Genomic DNA, 13,663 nt, shown 5'->3' on the forward strand with positions numbered 1-13,663 from the left:
TGAAAATGACTAGATGGTGTTAGTTGTGATAAGAATAATTTAGATATTTGAAATAAGAGTGTCTGAGGAGGTATAGAAGGAATTCGTGATAAATATAGAGGAATATCAAAGGATACAGTTAGTTTGCATTAAAGGGTTTGTTATCGTTTATCGGCAGTGAATAGCCTAAACTTCGGTAACGAGTCGTCAATATTTTGTCATATTTTAAACAGTATACATTTGATTTGCAAACATTGGTTTTGAAGAGTAGACGGTAAAATAAAATCTAGAGAGAGAGAGAGAGAGAGAGAGAGAGAGAGAGATTTCTGCCATCAAATCTCTCTCTCTCTCTCTCTCTCTCTCTCTCTCTCTAGATTTTATTTTACCGTCTACTCTACAAAACCAATGTTTGCAAATCAAATGTATAGCCTACTGTTTAAAATATGACAAAATATTGACGACTCGTTACCGAAGTTTAGGCTATTCACTGCCGATAAACGAACCCAGTCTACTCGTGAAAACCTTGAACGCCCAGAGGGAAAAATAAGGCTTTTAAATATACTGTACTAAACAAAAATAATGCTTTAATATACCATCATTAACACTACCATTACAATTATCGTAAGGTTGGAGAAAGATAAAGATTGCCGAGAACGTAACCACATTTCTGTTTACATTTTGTCAGCTGGACTCGCACAGTTAACAGTTGATTTCATTGTTGTGGAATTTTATCCTTAAATAGGCTATTCATCATTAAAATTATGTTAATGAAATGTAATGTTAATATTGTTTTGTAACATTTATTATAAATCACCGTATTTAGGGCTACCAATATACTTAAAAAGACTATAGATTTGATACATTTTGTAGTGCTTGACTCGCGAACTTTGAACAGCCTCGTGGATACAGAAAATTTATTTTTGAAAAATAGCGATCGTGGAAAAGGGGAATCGTGTAATTCGAACACGCTTAATTCGGGACCCTACTGTATATATATATATATACATATATATATATATATATATATATATATATACATATATATATATCATACATATATATATATATACATATATATATATATATATATGTATGATATATATATATGTATATATATATATATATATCATATATATATATATATATATGATATGATATATATATATATATATATCATACATATATATATATATATATATATCATACATATATATATATATATATATATCATACATATATATATATATATATCATACATATATATATATATATATACATACATACATATATATATCATACAGAGAGAGAGAGAGAGAGAGAGAGAGAGAGAGAATTATAAGGTAAATATCAAGATTTACCCATTCAGTGATATGTTTGTTTTTCTTATGCCATGATGTGTTATTGTGTGTGCAACAAACCTAAAGTTTTTTCTACCTGTTAAGAATAATCCTTAGTTTATTGTTAGCTTGTTCCATTTTGTATATGGAATGGAGACATAATGCAAATTCATTTCTGCATTTACTGGGGGTAAATTGACGTGTTAGTCATGAATATGATGGGGAAAACTTCTTGATGAAACAAACACTGAGACAACAAACTGCTTAGGCATAAACCATGTCAGATACCCAAATTATGATTGTTTATTGTAAAATGAGCAAATACACCATAAAAGTTTTGGTCAAATTTTATAACACTTGATAACATTTACTCTACAAGTAGGTAAAGCCTATCAATGCATCTTTTGTAAAATGTTTTTAATTTTTTCTTACAGTTTAAATTAGCTGTCAGGGCAGGTTCATCAAATTGGATAAATAGGCTAAAGGCTATAAACTCCTTATACACCTTGACGAAATACTTCATGAAATGTCAATAAAATTTATAACAAGAATCCAACACATCAATTCTATAAGTTACTAACAAATATAACAGGTTACAGAAAAACTAGTGTAAGCGGCGCCGGAGAGACTAGGAAAGGGGATTACAGGAGGGATAGGAGGAGAGTCTAGACAGAGAGAGGGAAGTGATGGAGGAGTGTAGGTATTCAAATGGCTTTACCTACTTACTCGATTCAATTATATTTGGCTTTGGCTTATTAGGACAAGAGTAAACGCCTTAATTAACGAGATTTTCCAATGCATTAAGCATCAAAAATTAGGGGGAGGTACATTGAGTGCTGTGTTAAAGTACCATTCTGATCAAGTAATTAACCTGGGAGATATTAAAGAAAAACACAATTTTTTGCCAGAAATCCATAGAAGTGTTTCACTTAAATCTCTTTATCGTAGTTGCTGGGAGGTGAACTGGAGCTGGTCAAAGTTATTGAACTTACCTCCCTCCTTAGGATAAATCTCCTATTAAAGAACAAGGCTTTTTATACATGTAGGAACAAATTCAAATTTTCAAGGTAATTTGTATTTTTCTTAACTATAAACCTGAACCATTCAAATTTTACTTCTTGCCTCATCCACCCCTTAAGTCCTAGGGGATGGTCGAATCGGCTACTCAGTGCTGGCGAGGAAGCAGGATTTCCCTCTCACCAGTCTCTAATTACTGATACCTCATTATAAATTTTAAAAGCCAAGTTCCCGCTACGATGAAATCATACTCCTATTAAAGGCCTAAGGTTTCTTTAGTTAGTTAAAATACAAATCACTTTTAAAATTTGTGATTTTTATTTAATCTAACACTAGCTTGTGATTTGTATCAGAATTCATAAAGCCAACCATACCTAAGGTTATTTGCAGTATCCATTAGGTCTTCAGCTACATTGCTGTCTTACTTTTACTTTACATTAGTTGCTTTTAGTCTTGGTCTACCTCTTTAACGTTTTCATGCTCCATATGAAGAATTATGGTAAAATGAATATTTTTCCTGTAGATTTATCCTAGTTTTGTCATGATATGGACTTTTCTAATCTTTTGCAGGCACAAATTAGATGTAGTGAGTTGTGGCAAGAATGTAGCTAGGGCACAGAAAGCGATCTGCTCCGGATTCTTTCGTAATGCTGCCAAAAAAGACCCTCAGGAAGGTTATCGCACACTGGTAGATTCCCAAGTTGTTTATATTCATCCATCATCTGCCCTCTTTAATAGACAACCTGAATGGTAAGTTTTCTTTACTCCTGTAATATATATTTATTTTCATTACTGTAGTCATAATATTGCTATAAATATCTAATTGAGTGAAACTTTATACTAATAAAATTAAGATGAACTGTTTTAGATAAACAATTTTTGTTGATAAAAATTACTGTTTCCTCAGGGTTGTGTATCATGAATTGGTGCAGACCACAAAGGAATATATGCGTGAAGTTACTACAATTGATCCCAAGTGGTTGGTAGAATTTGCACCCTCACTCTTCAAGCAGGGGGATCCTACTAAATTAAGCAAATACAAAAAGAACCAGAGGCTGGAGCCATTGTACAACAAATATGAGGAACCAAATTCTTGGAGAATATCTCGAGTTCGCAGGAGAAGAAACTAACTTTTTTCCGATTTTATATTAATTATGTACAGTTTTTGTGTAAGTTATTAATAATTATATACAGTATATCAGTTTCATAGTGAGGTGTAATGTATTTGAACATTAAATTTTGTAATAAAAATGCATTTTATTATGAAATGATCATCTGAACTCCTCAACTTTAAATACTATAATTGTTCACTTTAGCAGTTATGCTGAAGACCTGGTTTGCTTGTATTTAAACATCACAGATTTAAATAATTAAGCTTTTTTTTCTTGTGTACTTGACTTGAGTAGTTTAATATTACCAAAAGCATCATTGTTTCTATCTTACTTTGTTCTGAAATGTTACATATTGGTTAATATGATAGATGCCACAATGCTTAGGAGACCATTGTTGGTAATGAAAGTGTCTTTGTAGCATCTCTTAAGGGCCAATTGTATTGGTTTCTGTTAATTTTCTGACACCATCTTACCTAACTATACAAATTTTATTCCAATTCAGTTTCACTTAGTGAATAAACATTTCTGACTCAGCAGTCTGCTTTAAAAATTTAAAACTAAAACACTTGAAATGGTTTTGAAACAGGATGTAAAACTAAATTTAATATTTCAATTTTATTATTCAATACAATACTTTATAAGGTTGACCTAGTTAAGAAAACCATACATTATACCTATTCCCATTCCAGGAGCTAAATGTGATACTCAAAAGATATTAAAGTCAATTTTATTCAGATGAATTATTTCCATAGCTTCTTAATAGACATATTCTTCTCACTATCCTTCTGCATAACCTTGGCAACGGCCATCTCAAAATCTTCCTGAGTAACATGGACACGTCGCTCTCGCAAGGCATACATGCCTGCCTCTGTACATACGCCTTTGACTTCAGCTCCTGAGGCACCAGGCATCATTTCAGCAATTTTTCGTAAATTAATGCCTCTGGTTAAGTTCATCTTGCGGGAATGAATCTGTAGAAAGTAATTAAAATCGCATCCTATTAAAAAAGTAATTTTCATAAGGGTAGATAATGTCACATACATAATTGTTAATTCCTGAAAAAAATATTTTATGAGTTTGTAGTTTTCCATCTCTTCTGACAGTAAAAAATCAGATTCTCAACATGTTTAGCATAAAAAACCAATACAAAATTATGCTGTATATGAAAAATGGATTAGAGTATTCCATATCAATATTATTACAAGCTAAGCTGCAGTTGTGGCTGGAAAAGCAAAATGCTAAAATCCCTAGCTGCAGGGAAAGTAGCTGAGTATGGGAAAGGAAAGAAAAATAAAAATTAAACTTATGTGCAGAGAGAAGTGTGTTAATGGTTTTGAAAAAGAAAATAATGCAAGTAAGCAATACATAACCATTTCATAAACCGCTGACATCATTGGTCCTTCTATTAAACCTGCCCAAAACATTTTAATAAAAGCAAGATCAGAGCTCATAGATAGGAAAGGATAGTTGATTGTACCCACAATCAACATTATTCTTTTATAGGGACCAACCATCACAATTTTTCATTAATATTTTTCCCCCCCAACTCAAAAAATCTGTTATTTGGTGTACAGTATGTGGAGGTAAACATATTGCATAGCACCCAAGAAGTTTCCACTTGGTTATCTTCAGAGATAATGGAGCTGTGGCTCTCTTCATGATGTCATCCTATGTTAATTGCATTCATAAGTTTGACATATGCATCATTTGTGTGGCCATTTTGGTATAACTATGATAAATAAAAGTTTTTCATCATACGTCTGACAATCACACACTATTCTAAAGGAGTTACCAACTTTTACAAAATTATGAGCTGCCTCATAGATCCTTGAGAGTAATGATGCCCCTTTATTCTTTTCTCTTGTGAAAAATAATGATTGTCCGTTTCGTTTTTCAGATTCTCCTGAAGGGCCTCGTTGACTTGGTCCTTCTCTCTGGACTACCCCTGTAGGGGTCACAAATGCACCCAGTAACTTTCATGAATATTGTACTGTTTTGATTTGTTTCAGGAAGTGTTTAAAACTCTGTATACTTAGACCAACCAATACAAAATATGTCCTGAAACTTCTTATTAGCAAAGAACGCTAGTGAAGAGGCAATTTTTCTCATCAGGGATTTAAGGATGGAGACAAAATTACATTTTATAATTAGGCAGCTCATCAAAATATGGATAGCCCCCATTGAAAGGGACTGGTTGGTTTTGGTATTTTGAAAAACTACCTGTTGAAGATATAGTTGTAAGGTCGACACAAGACAGTGGTTACTATCTTCTGACTCGAAAGCCGAGATGTAAACCCATCTTCTCTGAAGAAGCTTTTTATTTTTGGCTAGAAAAAGAAGACCCGGGGTCAGGACTAGAAGACGATCGTGGATTATTGTAATAAACTCCTAGTCCCTCCAAAAAGCCGCCTGAGGCTAAAGCTATTCAAATTATAGATATTTATAGCATTTAAGGGGAATAGAGGAATTATTTAACTTATTCAATTATTTAACTTATTGAAATTAAGAAAATAAGATAAAAATATATTTTCATGTGATTTTATATACTTTTATTCTTATATATTGTACAATAACATGATTTTATGAGCTGTTAATGCTTCAAATGGTAGATAGTTGAACTATCATAGAAGACGTTACTGTTAAGCTCTGAAAAGCGTTAATCAATATAAAAAGTCACAGCTGTTTTCATAGTTCGTTCGGTAGGATTTATGTTAATCATGTGAACGTTTACGTTAAATAGAAGTATTTTAAAATGATTTTATATTCCTTAATTCTTATTTATAGTAAAGTAACATGTTTTATGTGCTTTTAAGGATATTCCAGTGATATTATGACTTTGATACTTGTGGCGGACAGACAGAATGTCAAACAAAATGACTCAAAACTGGATTTTTATTTTTCCATGTATTATTTTTGACAACCAATGTAAATTTTAAATGCAACTTAACTCGAAACAATGTAAGTCGAGATATACCTGAATATGTTTCCTTGAAAAAGTGATGATAGGATATATGAAAGTTATTAGTATCTGTACTGAACCTGTCCTGTACTAAATAACCTTTTGGCAATTTTATTATTATTATTATTATTATTATTATTACTATTACTTGCTAAGCTACAACCCTAGTTGGAAAAGCAGGATGCTATAAGCCCAGGGGCTCCAACAGGAAAAATAGCCCAGTGAGGAAAGGAAACAAGGAAAAATAAAAAAAATCAAGAGTAACAACAATAATAAATATCTCCCATATTACTATTATTATTATTATCATTACTAGCCAAGCTATAGCCCTAGTTGGAAAAGCAAGATGCTATAAGTCCAAGGGCTCCAACAGGGAAAAATAGCCCAGTGAGGAAAAAAATAAGGAAATAAATAAATGATGAGAAAAAATTAACAATAAATCATTCTAAAAATAATAACGTCAAAACAGATATGTCATGTATAAACTATAAAAAGACTATGTCAGCCTCTTCAACATAAAAACATTTGCTGCTCCTTTGAACTTTTGAAGATCTACTGATTCAACTACCCTATTAAGAAGATCATTCCACAACTTGGTCACAGCTGGAATAAAACTTCTAGAATACTGTGTAGTATTGAGCCTCATGATGGAGAAGGACTGACTATTAGAATTAACTGCCTGCCTTGTATTACAAACAGGATGGAACTGTTCAGGAAGATCTGAATGTAAAGGATGGTCAAAATTATGAAAAATCTTATGCAACATGCATAATGAACTAATTGAACGATGGTGCCAAAGATTTACATCTAGATCAGGAATAAGAAATTTAATAGACCGTAAGTTTCTGTACAACAAATTAAGATGAGAATCAGCAGCTGAAGACCAGACAGGAAAGCAATACTCGAAACAAGGTAGAATGGAAGAATAAAAACACTTCTTCAGAATAGATTGATCACCAAAAATCTTGAAAGACTTTCTCAACAAGCCATTATTTTGTGCAATTGAGGAAGACACAGATCTAACGTGTTTCTCAAAAGTAAATTTGCTGTCAAGAATCACACTTAAAATTTTAAAAGAATCATACAAAATTAAAGAAACATTATCAATGCTGAGACCCGGATTTTGAGGAGCCACTGTCCTTGACCTACTTACAATCATAATTTGAGTTTTGTTAGGATTCAACTTCTTACCCCATAATTTGCACCATGCACTAATTTTAGCTAGATCTCTATTAAGGGATTCAGCAACCCAAGATCTACGTTCAGGGGATGGAATTGATGCAAAGAGAGTAGCATCATATGCATATGCAACAAGCTCGTTTTCTAGGCCAAACCACATGCCATGTGTATATAGTATGAAAAGTAATGGGCCAAGAACACTACACTATTCACATCAATTTCTTCAATCACCTGACAGCTAGGTTTGGCAGACAATGTAAAGGCACCAAAGATAGAAGAAAATATACAGTACTGTTATATCATGACTTACTTTTTATTTCTGTACTAATTTCTTGTTTATGTTAATAAAATTACTAAGCATTCTTTTTTTTCATTCATGTTGTCTACTCATAGTCAGCTGTTCACACACTACCACAATGTTGAGCAATAGCAATATACACTCACTCTCACTATATCTTTATCTCAAATGAAAAAAAAAAACTATAATCTCAACATATGCAAATATGACTCATTCTAACAATCCATTTACCCCACACCACTCATTCATATGATCAAATAACAAAACCCTCTAATAAAAACCATTGTATTTGTAACAATGTGTTCTAGCCTACCACAGTTTACAAACAGTTTGTTAAAAAAATATACTGTATCTCTCTTTCCAATTACTACAATTTTGCATATACTGATAAAGATTTGTCTTAAAAATTATAATCTAAAGGGATAATTAGATTTCCAAAAAATTCAGTTACATTATGGTCAACTCTTTTGTCTTAGTCGCGCAGTATTGTAGGAGGTTTATTGTTATAGAACTATATAGGTAGTCGTTGACTTACGACCAGGTTGAATTCCTAGATATAGGTAGTAGATTGCCAATGTACCTGCCACCCATTAAGATACTACCGCTAGAGAGTTATTGGGTCCTTTGACTGGCCAGACAGTAATACATTAGATCCCTCTCTCTGTTTACGACTCATATTGTCTTTGCCTACATATTCTCCTCTGTCCTCATACACTTGACAACAATGAGATTACCAAACAATTCTTCTTCGCTGCAATGTAATTGTTCAGTTGCTATTTTCCTCTTAGTAAGGGTAGAAGAGAATCTTTAGCTACGGTAGGCAGCTCTTCTAAGAGAAAGAACAATTTCTCTTCATTCAAAGATTCAGTGTTAACTACTTACAATGAAATTTTTCAGTTGCTACTTTCCTCTTGGTAAGGATAGAAGAGAATCTTTAGCTATGATAAGCAGCTCTTCTAAGAGAAAGAACAATTCCTCTTCATTTCAAGGTGTTAACTACTACAATGTAATTGTTAAGTTTCTATATTCCTCTTGATGGGGTAGATGAGACTCATTAGCTATGGTAAGCAGCTCTTCTAGAAGAAAAAAACAATTCCTCTTCATTCAAGGGATTAACTACTACGATGTAAATGTTTAGTTGCTACTTTCCTCTTGGTAAAGGTAGAAGAGACTTTTTAGGTATGGTAAGCAGCTCTTCTAGAAGAAAGAACAATTCTTCTTCATTCAAGGGGTTAACAACTACAATGTAAATGTTTAGTTGCTACTTTCCTCTTGGTAAAGGTAGAAGAGACTCTTTAGGTATGGTAAGCAGTTCTTCTAGGAGGAAGAACAATTCCTCTTCATTCAAAGGGTTAACAACAACAATGTAATTGTTCAGTTGCTACTTTCCTCTTGGTAAAGGTAGAAGAGACTCTTTAGGTATGGTAAGCAGCTCTTCTAGAAGAGAGAACATTTCCTCTTCATTCAAGGGGTTAACAACTACAATGTAATTGTTCAGTTGCTACTTTCCTCTTGGTAAAGGTAGAAGAGACTCTTTAGGTATGGTAAGCAGCTCTTCTAGGAGAAAGGACAATTCCTCTTCATTCAAAGGGTTAACAACTACAATGTAATTGTTCAGTTGCTACTTTCCTCTTGGTAAAGGTAGAAGAGACTCTTTAGGTATGGTAAGCAGCTCTTCTAGAAGAGAGAACATTTCCTCTTCATTCAAGGGGTTAACAACTACAATGTAATTGTTCAGTTGCTACTTTCCTCTTGGTAAGGGTAGAAGAGAGACTTTAGGTATGGTAAGCAGCTCTTCTAGAAGAAAGAACATTTCCTCTTCATTCAAAGGGTTAACAACTACAATGTAATTGTTCAGTTGCTACTTTCCTCTTGGTAAAGGTAGAAGAGACTCTTTAGGTATGGTAAGCAGCTCTTCTAGGAGAGAGAACAATTCCTCTTCATTCAAGGGGTTAACAACAACAATGTAATTGTTCAGTTGCTACTTTTCTCTTGGTAAGGGTAGAAGAGACTCTTTAGGTATGGTAAGCAGCTCTTCTAGGAGAGAGAACATTTCCTCTTCATTCAAGGGGTTAACAAATACAATGTAACTGTTCAGTTGCTACTTTCCTCTTGGTAAAGGTAGAAGAGACTCTTTAGGTATGGTAAGCAGCTCTTCTAGGAGAAAGGACAATTCCTCTTCATTCAAAGGGTTAACAACTACAATGTAATTGTTCAGTTGCTACTTTCCTCTTGGTAAGGGTAGAAGAGAGACTTTAGGTATGGTAAGCAGCTCTTCTAGAAGAAAGAAAATTTCCTCTTCATTCAAAGGGTTAACAACTACAATGTAATTGTTCAGTTGCTACTTTCCTCTTGGTAAAGGTAGAAGAGACTCTTTAAGTATGGTAAGCAGCTCTTCTAGGAGAGAGAACATTTCCTCTTCATTCAAGGGGTTAACAACTACAATGTAATTGTTCAGTTGCTACTTTTCTCTTGGTAAGGGTAGAAGAGACTCTTTAGGTATGGTAAGCAGCTCTTCTAGGAGAAAGAACAATTCTTCTTCATTCAAGGGGTTACCAACTACAATGTAATTGTTCAGTTGCTACTTTCCTCTTGGTAAGGGTAGAAGAGACTCTTTAGGTATGGTAAGCAGCTCTTCTAGAAGAAAGAACAATTCCTCTTCATTCAAGGGGTTAACTACTACGATGTAATTGTTCAGTTGCTACTTTCCTATTGGTAAAGGTAGAAGAGACTCTTTAGGTATGGTAACCAGCTCTTCTAGGAGAAAGAACAATTCCTCTTCATTCAAGGGGTTAACTACTACGATGTAATTATTCAGTTGCTACTTTCCTCTTGGTAAGGGTAGAAGAGACTCTTTAGGTATGGTAAGCAGCTCTTCTAGAAGAAAGAACAATTCCTCTTCATTCAAGGGGTTAACTACTACGATGTAATTGTTCAGTTGCTACTTTCCTCTTGGTAAGGGTAGAAGAGACTCTTTAGGTATGGTAAGCAGCTCTTCTAGGAGAAAGAACAATTCTTCTTCATTCAAGGGGTTAACAACTACAATGTAATTGTTCAGTTGCTACTTTCCTCTTGGTAAGGGTAGAAGAGACTCTAGCTATGGTAGGCAGCTCTTCTTGGAGGACATTCCAAAATCAAACCATTGTTCTCTGGTCTTTGGTAGTGCCATAGCCTCTGTACCATGACCTGCCACTGTCTTGAATTAAAGTTCTCTTGCTTGGGGGTGTAATCAGGCATGCTGTCCTAACTTATTTCTCTTCTTGTTTTTTTTTTTTAAGTTTTGATAATTTACATGTGAAGGATCTAATTTAATGTGGTTAAGGTTCTTTAAATATTTTATTTGATAGTTTATTCTTCTCTTGTAGTTTATTTATTTCCTTATTTCCTTTCCTCACAGGGCAATTTTTCCCTGTTGGAGCCCTTTGGCTTATAGCACCTTGCTTTCCCAGCCTAGCTTGTAATGATAATATTAATAATAATAATAATAATAATAATATACGACTGGGTTAGATTCCTAGGGACAGGTCGTAAATTAATCTGGATGTGTAAGTCGATCTTATGATGTTAAATTTCCGTAATTTATAATGCTGTGTCATGATACTGTAATCATCTTAAAGACATTTTATCCATATTTTCTTACTGTATATCAATATTTTATTTTCTTGGTTCATAGCATATCAATTTTCATACAGTTCGTTTATAGCTATTATTATTGCATCACTGGGAAAGATCAACCATTTCTACACAATATTCATATGAAATAAATTCCTCAAACCTACAACTAATATTTTTCATGATTATGTTTTTAAATATCTATGGTTTTTGTATTCAAATTCACAACCCTGGATACATACGACCCTAGGTTGAAAGAAAAAATAGTTTTTTTGCCATAATTTTTCATTCGTATTGGTTGTGAGTGATATCGACCTGCGAGACCTCAGTTCTTTGTGCGCAGCAGTCGGGTCAGGACGCATTTCATCCCAGCTCTTTTCTTTGTGCTATTCCTGAGATACCCTCGGGTCGAGCTCGACCCATCAATACCTAATTAAGGTAAGTTGTGTAATATCAAAGTTTTTATATAATTAACAAATGTGCAGTAGTGTTTAGGCCTGTATAAAAAAGGATTGTTGTAAAGTGTTTGTGAATGTCTTCTACCACGTATGTTTTTATAAAATAGCTTATAATTTCTCCTGTTTTTGTAAGTTTGTACCTTTATAATAACTTAATTATAATTATTTTATTTTTTTAATAGCAAAATAATCTATAAACTTCATTCTAGCTACCATAATATTTTTCTGCAAATCCCCGAACAATCATATAAGTAAATAACTCGCTGATATTGACATATCTTTCTCCATTTCAGGTAGCAGATTTGACCTTCCAAGGAGGTGTGGTTGGTGGCCATTTTGTGAGCATAACCGACACAAGCTGGCATAGCTCGATGTATTCCTCTTTTTTATAAAATTTTTGATATTTTCATGCATAAGTACCCAGCTCAGCAATGGGTATAAGGATTTGTCTTGAAAAGCTTTCATGATATAACTCAGCAAAAAGAAAAAAAAAAAGAAATAAATAAATTTGCCCCTTTATAAAACATTAAATAATATCCAAGTGCAGATTCTTTTACACATTTTTTTTGTACAATAATAATACAATATCCTGTAAAAATTTCAGCCACTAACTATGTCATTTACCTACCCCCAAAAAATGTTGAAAAGAGGATAGATTTTTTTAGCCAAAAAACATACACTTTTTTTCTCATTTCAGGAAACGTTCCCTTTTGGTTCCTCCCTCTCGCCCCTGGATCTCAGCAAATGGTGCTCAATTATCATAGAATAAGTGCTTAGAATAGTTTTAGTTTATTTCCATATTTAGATTTTAGGTAAATTTTTTTGTAAAGTCATTTACTTTTTTTTATACTTATTTTTTTTAATTTATTTGTAATAAATATTTATTTTGGACTTAGCTTTTGTTTACTATTTTTGAAGATTAGAATATTCTTTGAAGTTTTTTTTCTATCAAAAGGTTGTGAATTGATTTGTAAATTAATTCTTTTAGGAATTTTTTTTGGATCTCGGGTCGAGGTCGACCCACGATACTTATTTAAGGTGGTCACATAACGATACCTATTCAGGGTTAATAAAGCATCTTTTATTATTTCTTACCATTGCGAAGGAATTTTGCTTACATTATCACAAAGTTCAACTATTCCTCAACACGAAGCATCAAACCAGAAGCTCACATCCATTATAATTTTGATGTGCAAAAAAAAAAAAAAAAAAAAAAACACGTGTCACTTCTTCACTCGGGAAAATTGTTGTATCTCATAGCATTAGTGGATCCTCCAAAAGTACGAGAGGGTTAAGCTAACTTTATTCTGATACATTCCTTGGGATATAAGTAAGGTTTGATATGTATACTTAACTAAATCATCTTAAATACTAAACAGTAGTTTTAAAAAAAAACAATAAGGGGTTCATATTTCTATTACTTCAGGTTTAAGTGGAACCATTAATCAATCTAAAAGATATAAAATGCATACAAAATAAAATAAACAAACCTTCAGGATATCCAATCTTGCTTCTTCATTGGGAGCAGGGAATTCAATCTTGCGGTCAATACGTCCAGGTCGCAACAATGCTGGATCCAAGATATCTATGCGGTTAGTGGCCATAATCACCTGTAGTTAGAAAATTTCTTCTTAACATATAAAATGTAAGCAAATTTTAATACAGCTATCACATACAAAAATAAAAATAAACCAATGAAATTTTGTACAAAT

At 33.0% G+C, this 13,663-nt stretch overlaps 2 protein-coding genes across 3 annotated transcripts in view; one reads left to right on the forward strand and one right to left on the reverse strand.

Annotated features, from left to right (window-relative positions):
- pea (ATP-dependent RNA helicase pea) overlaps positions 1 to 5,843 on the forward strand; it is a 274,698-nt gene extending 268,855 nt beyond the window's left edge. Inside the window, exons 12-14 of one of the 2 annotated variants that reach the window (XM_068386568.1) lie at positions 2,904 to 3,083; positions 3,241 to 3,502; positions 5,343 to 5,843. In XM_068386568.1, coding sequence (XP_068242669.1) covers positions 2,904 to 3,083; positions 3,241 to 3,463 — 403 coding nt within the window. In that variant the 3' untranslated portion in view covers positions 3,464 to 3,502; positions 5,343 to 5,843. Of the gene's footprint in view, positions 1 to 2,903; positions 3,084 to 3,240; positions 3,585 to 5,342 lie in introns of those variants that run through there. The other variant, XM_068386562.1, reaches the window with a different exon arrangement.
- Positions 4,046 to 13,663, reverse strand: part of LOC137653193 (26S proteasome regulatory subunit 8) — a 49,465-nt gene continuing 39,847 nt past the window's right edge. The window contains exons 7-8 of the mRNA XM_068386577.1: positions 13,442 to 13,561; positions 4,046 to 4,416 (exon numbers count right to left, since the gene is read on the reverse strand). Of these exons, the coding sequence (XP_068242678.1) occupies positions 4,186 to 4,416; positions 13,442 to 13,561 (351 nt within the window). The 3' untranslated portion in view covers positions 4,046 to 4,185. The remainder of the gene's footprint in view (positions 4,417 to 13,441; positions 13,562 to 13,663) is intronic.

The sequence above is a fragment of the Palaemon carinicauda genome, chromosome 1 (genome assembly GCF_036898095.1).
Source record: "Palaemon carinicauda isolate YSFRI2023 chromosome 1, ASM3689809v2, whole genome shotgun sequence".
In the NCBI taxonomy this organism is placed as follows: domain Eukaryota; kingdom Metazoa; phylum Arthropoda; class Malacostraca; order Decapoda; family Palaemonidae; genus Palaemon; species Palaemon carinicauda.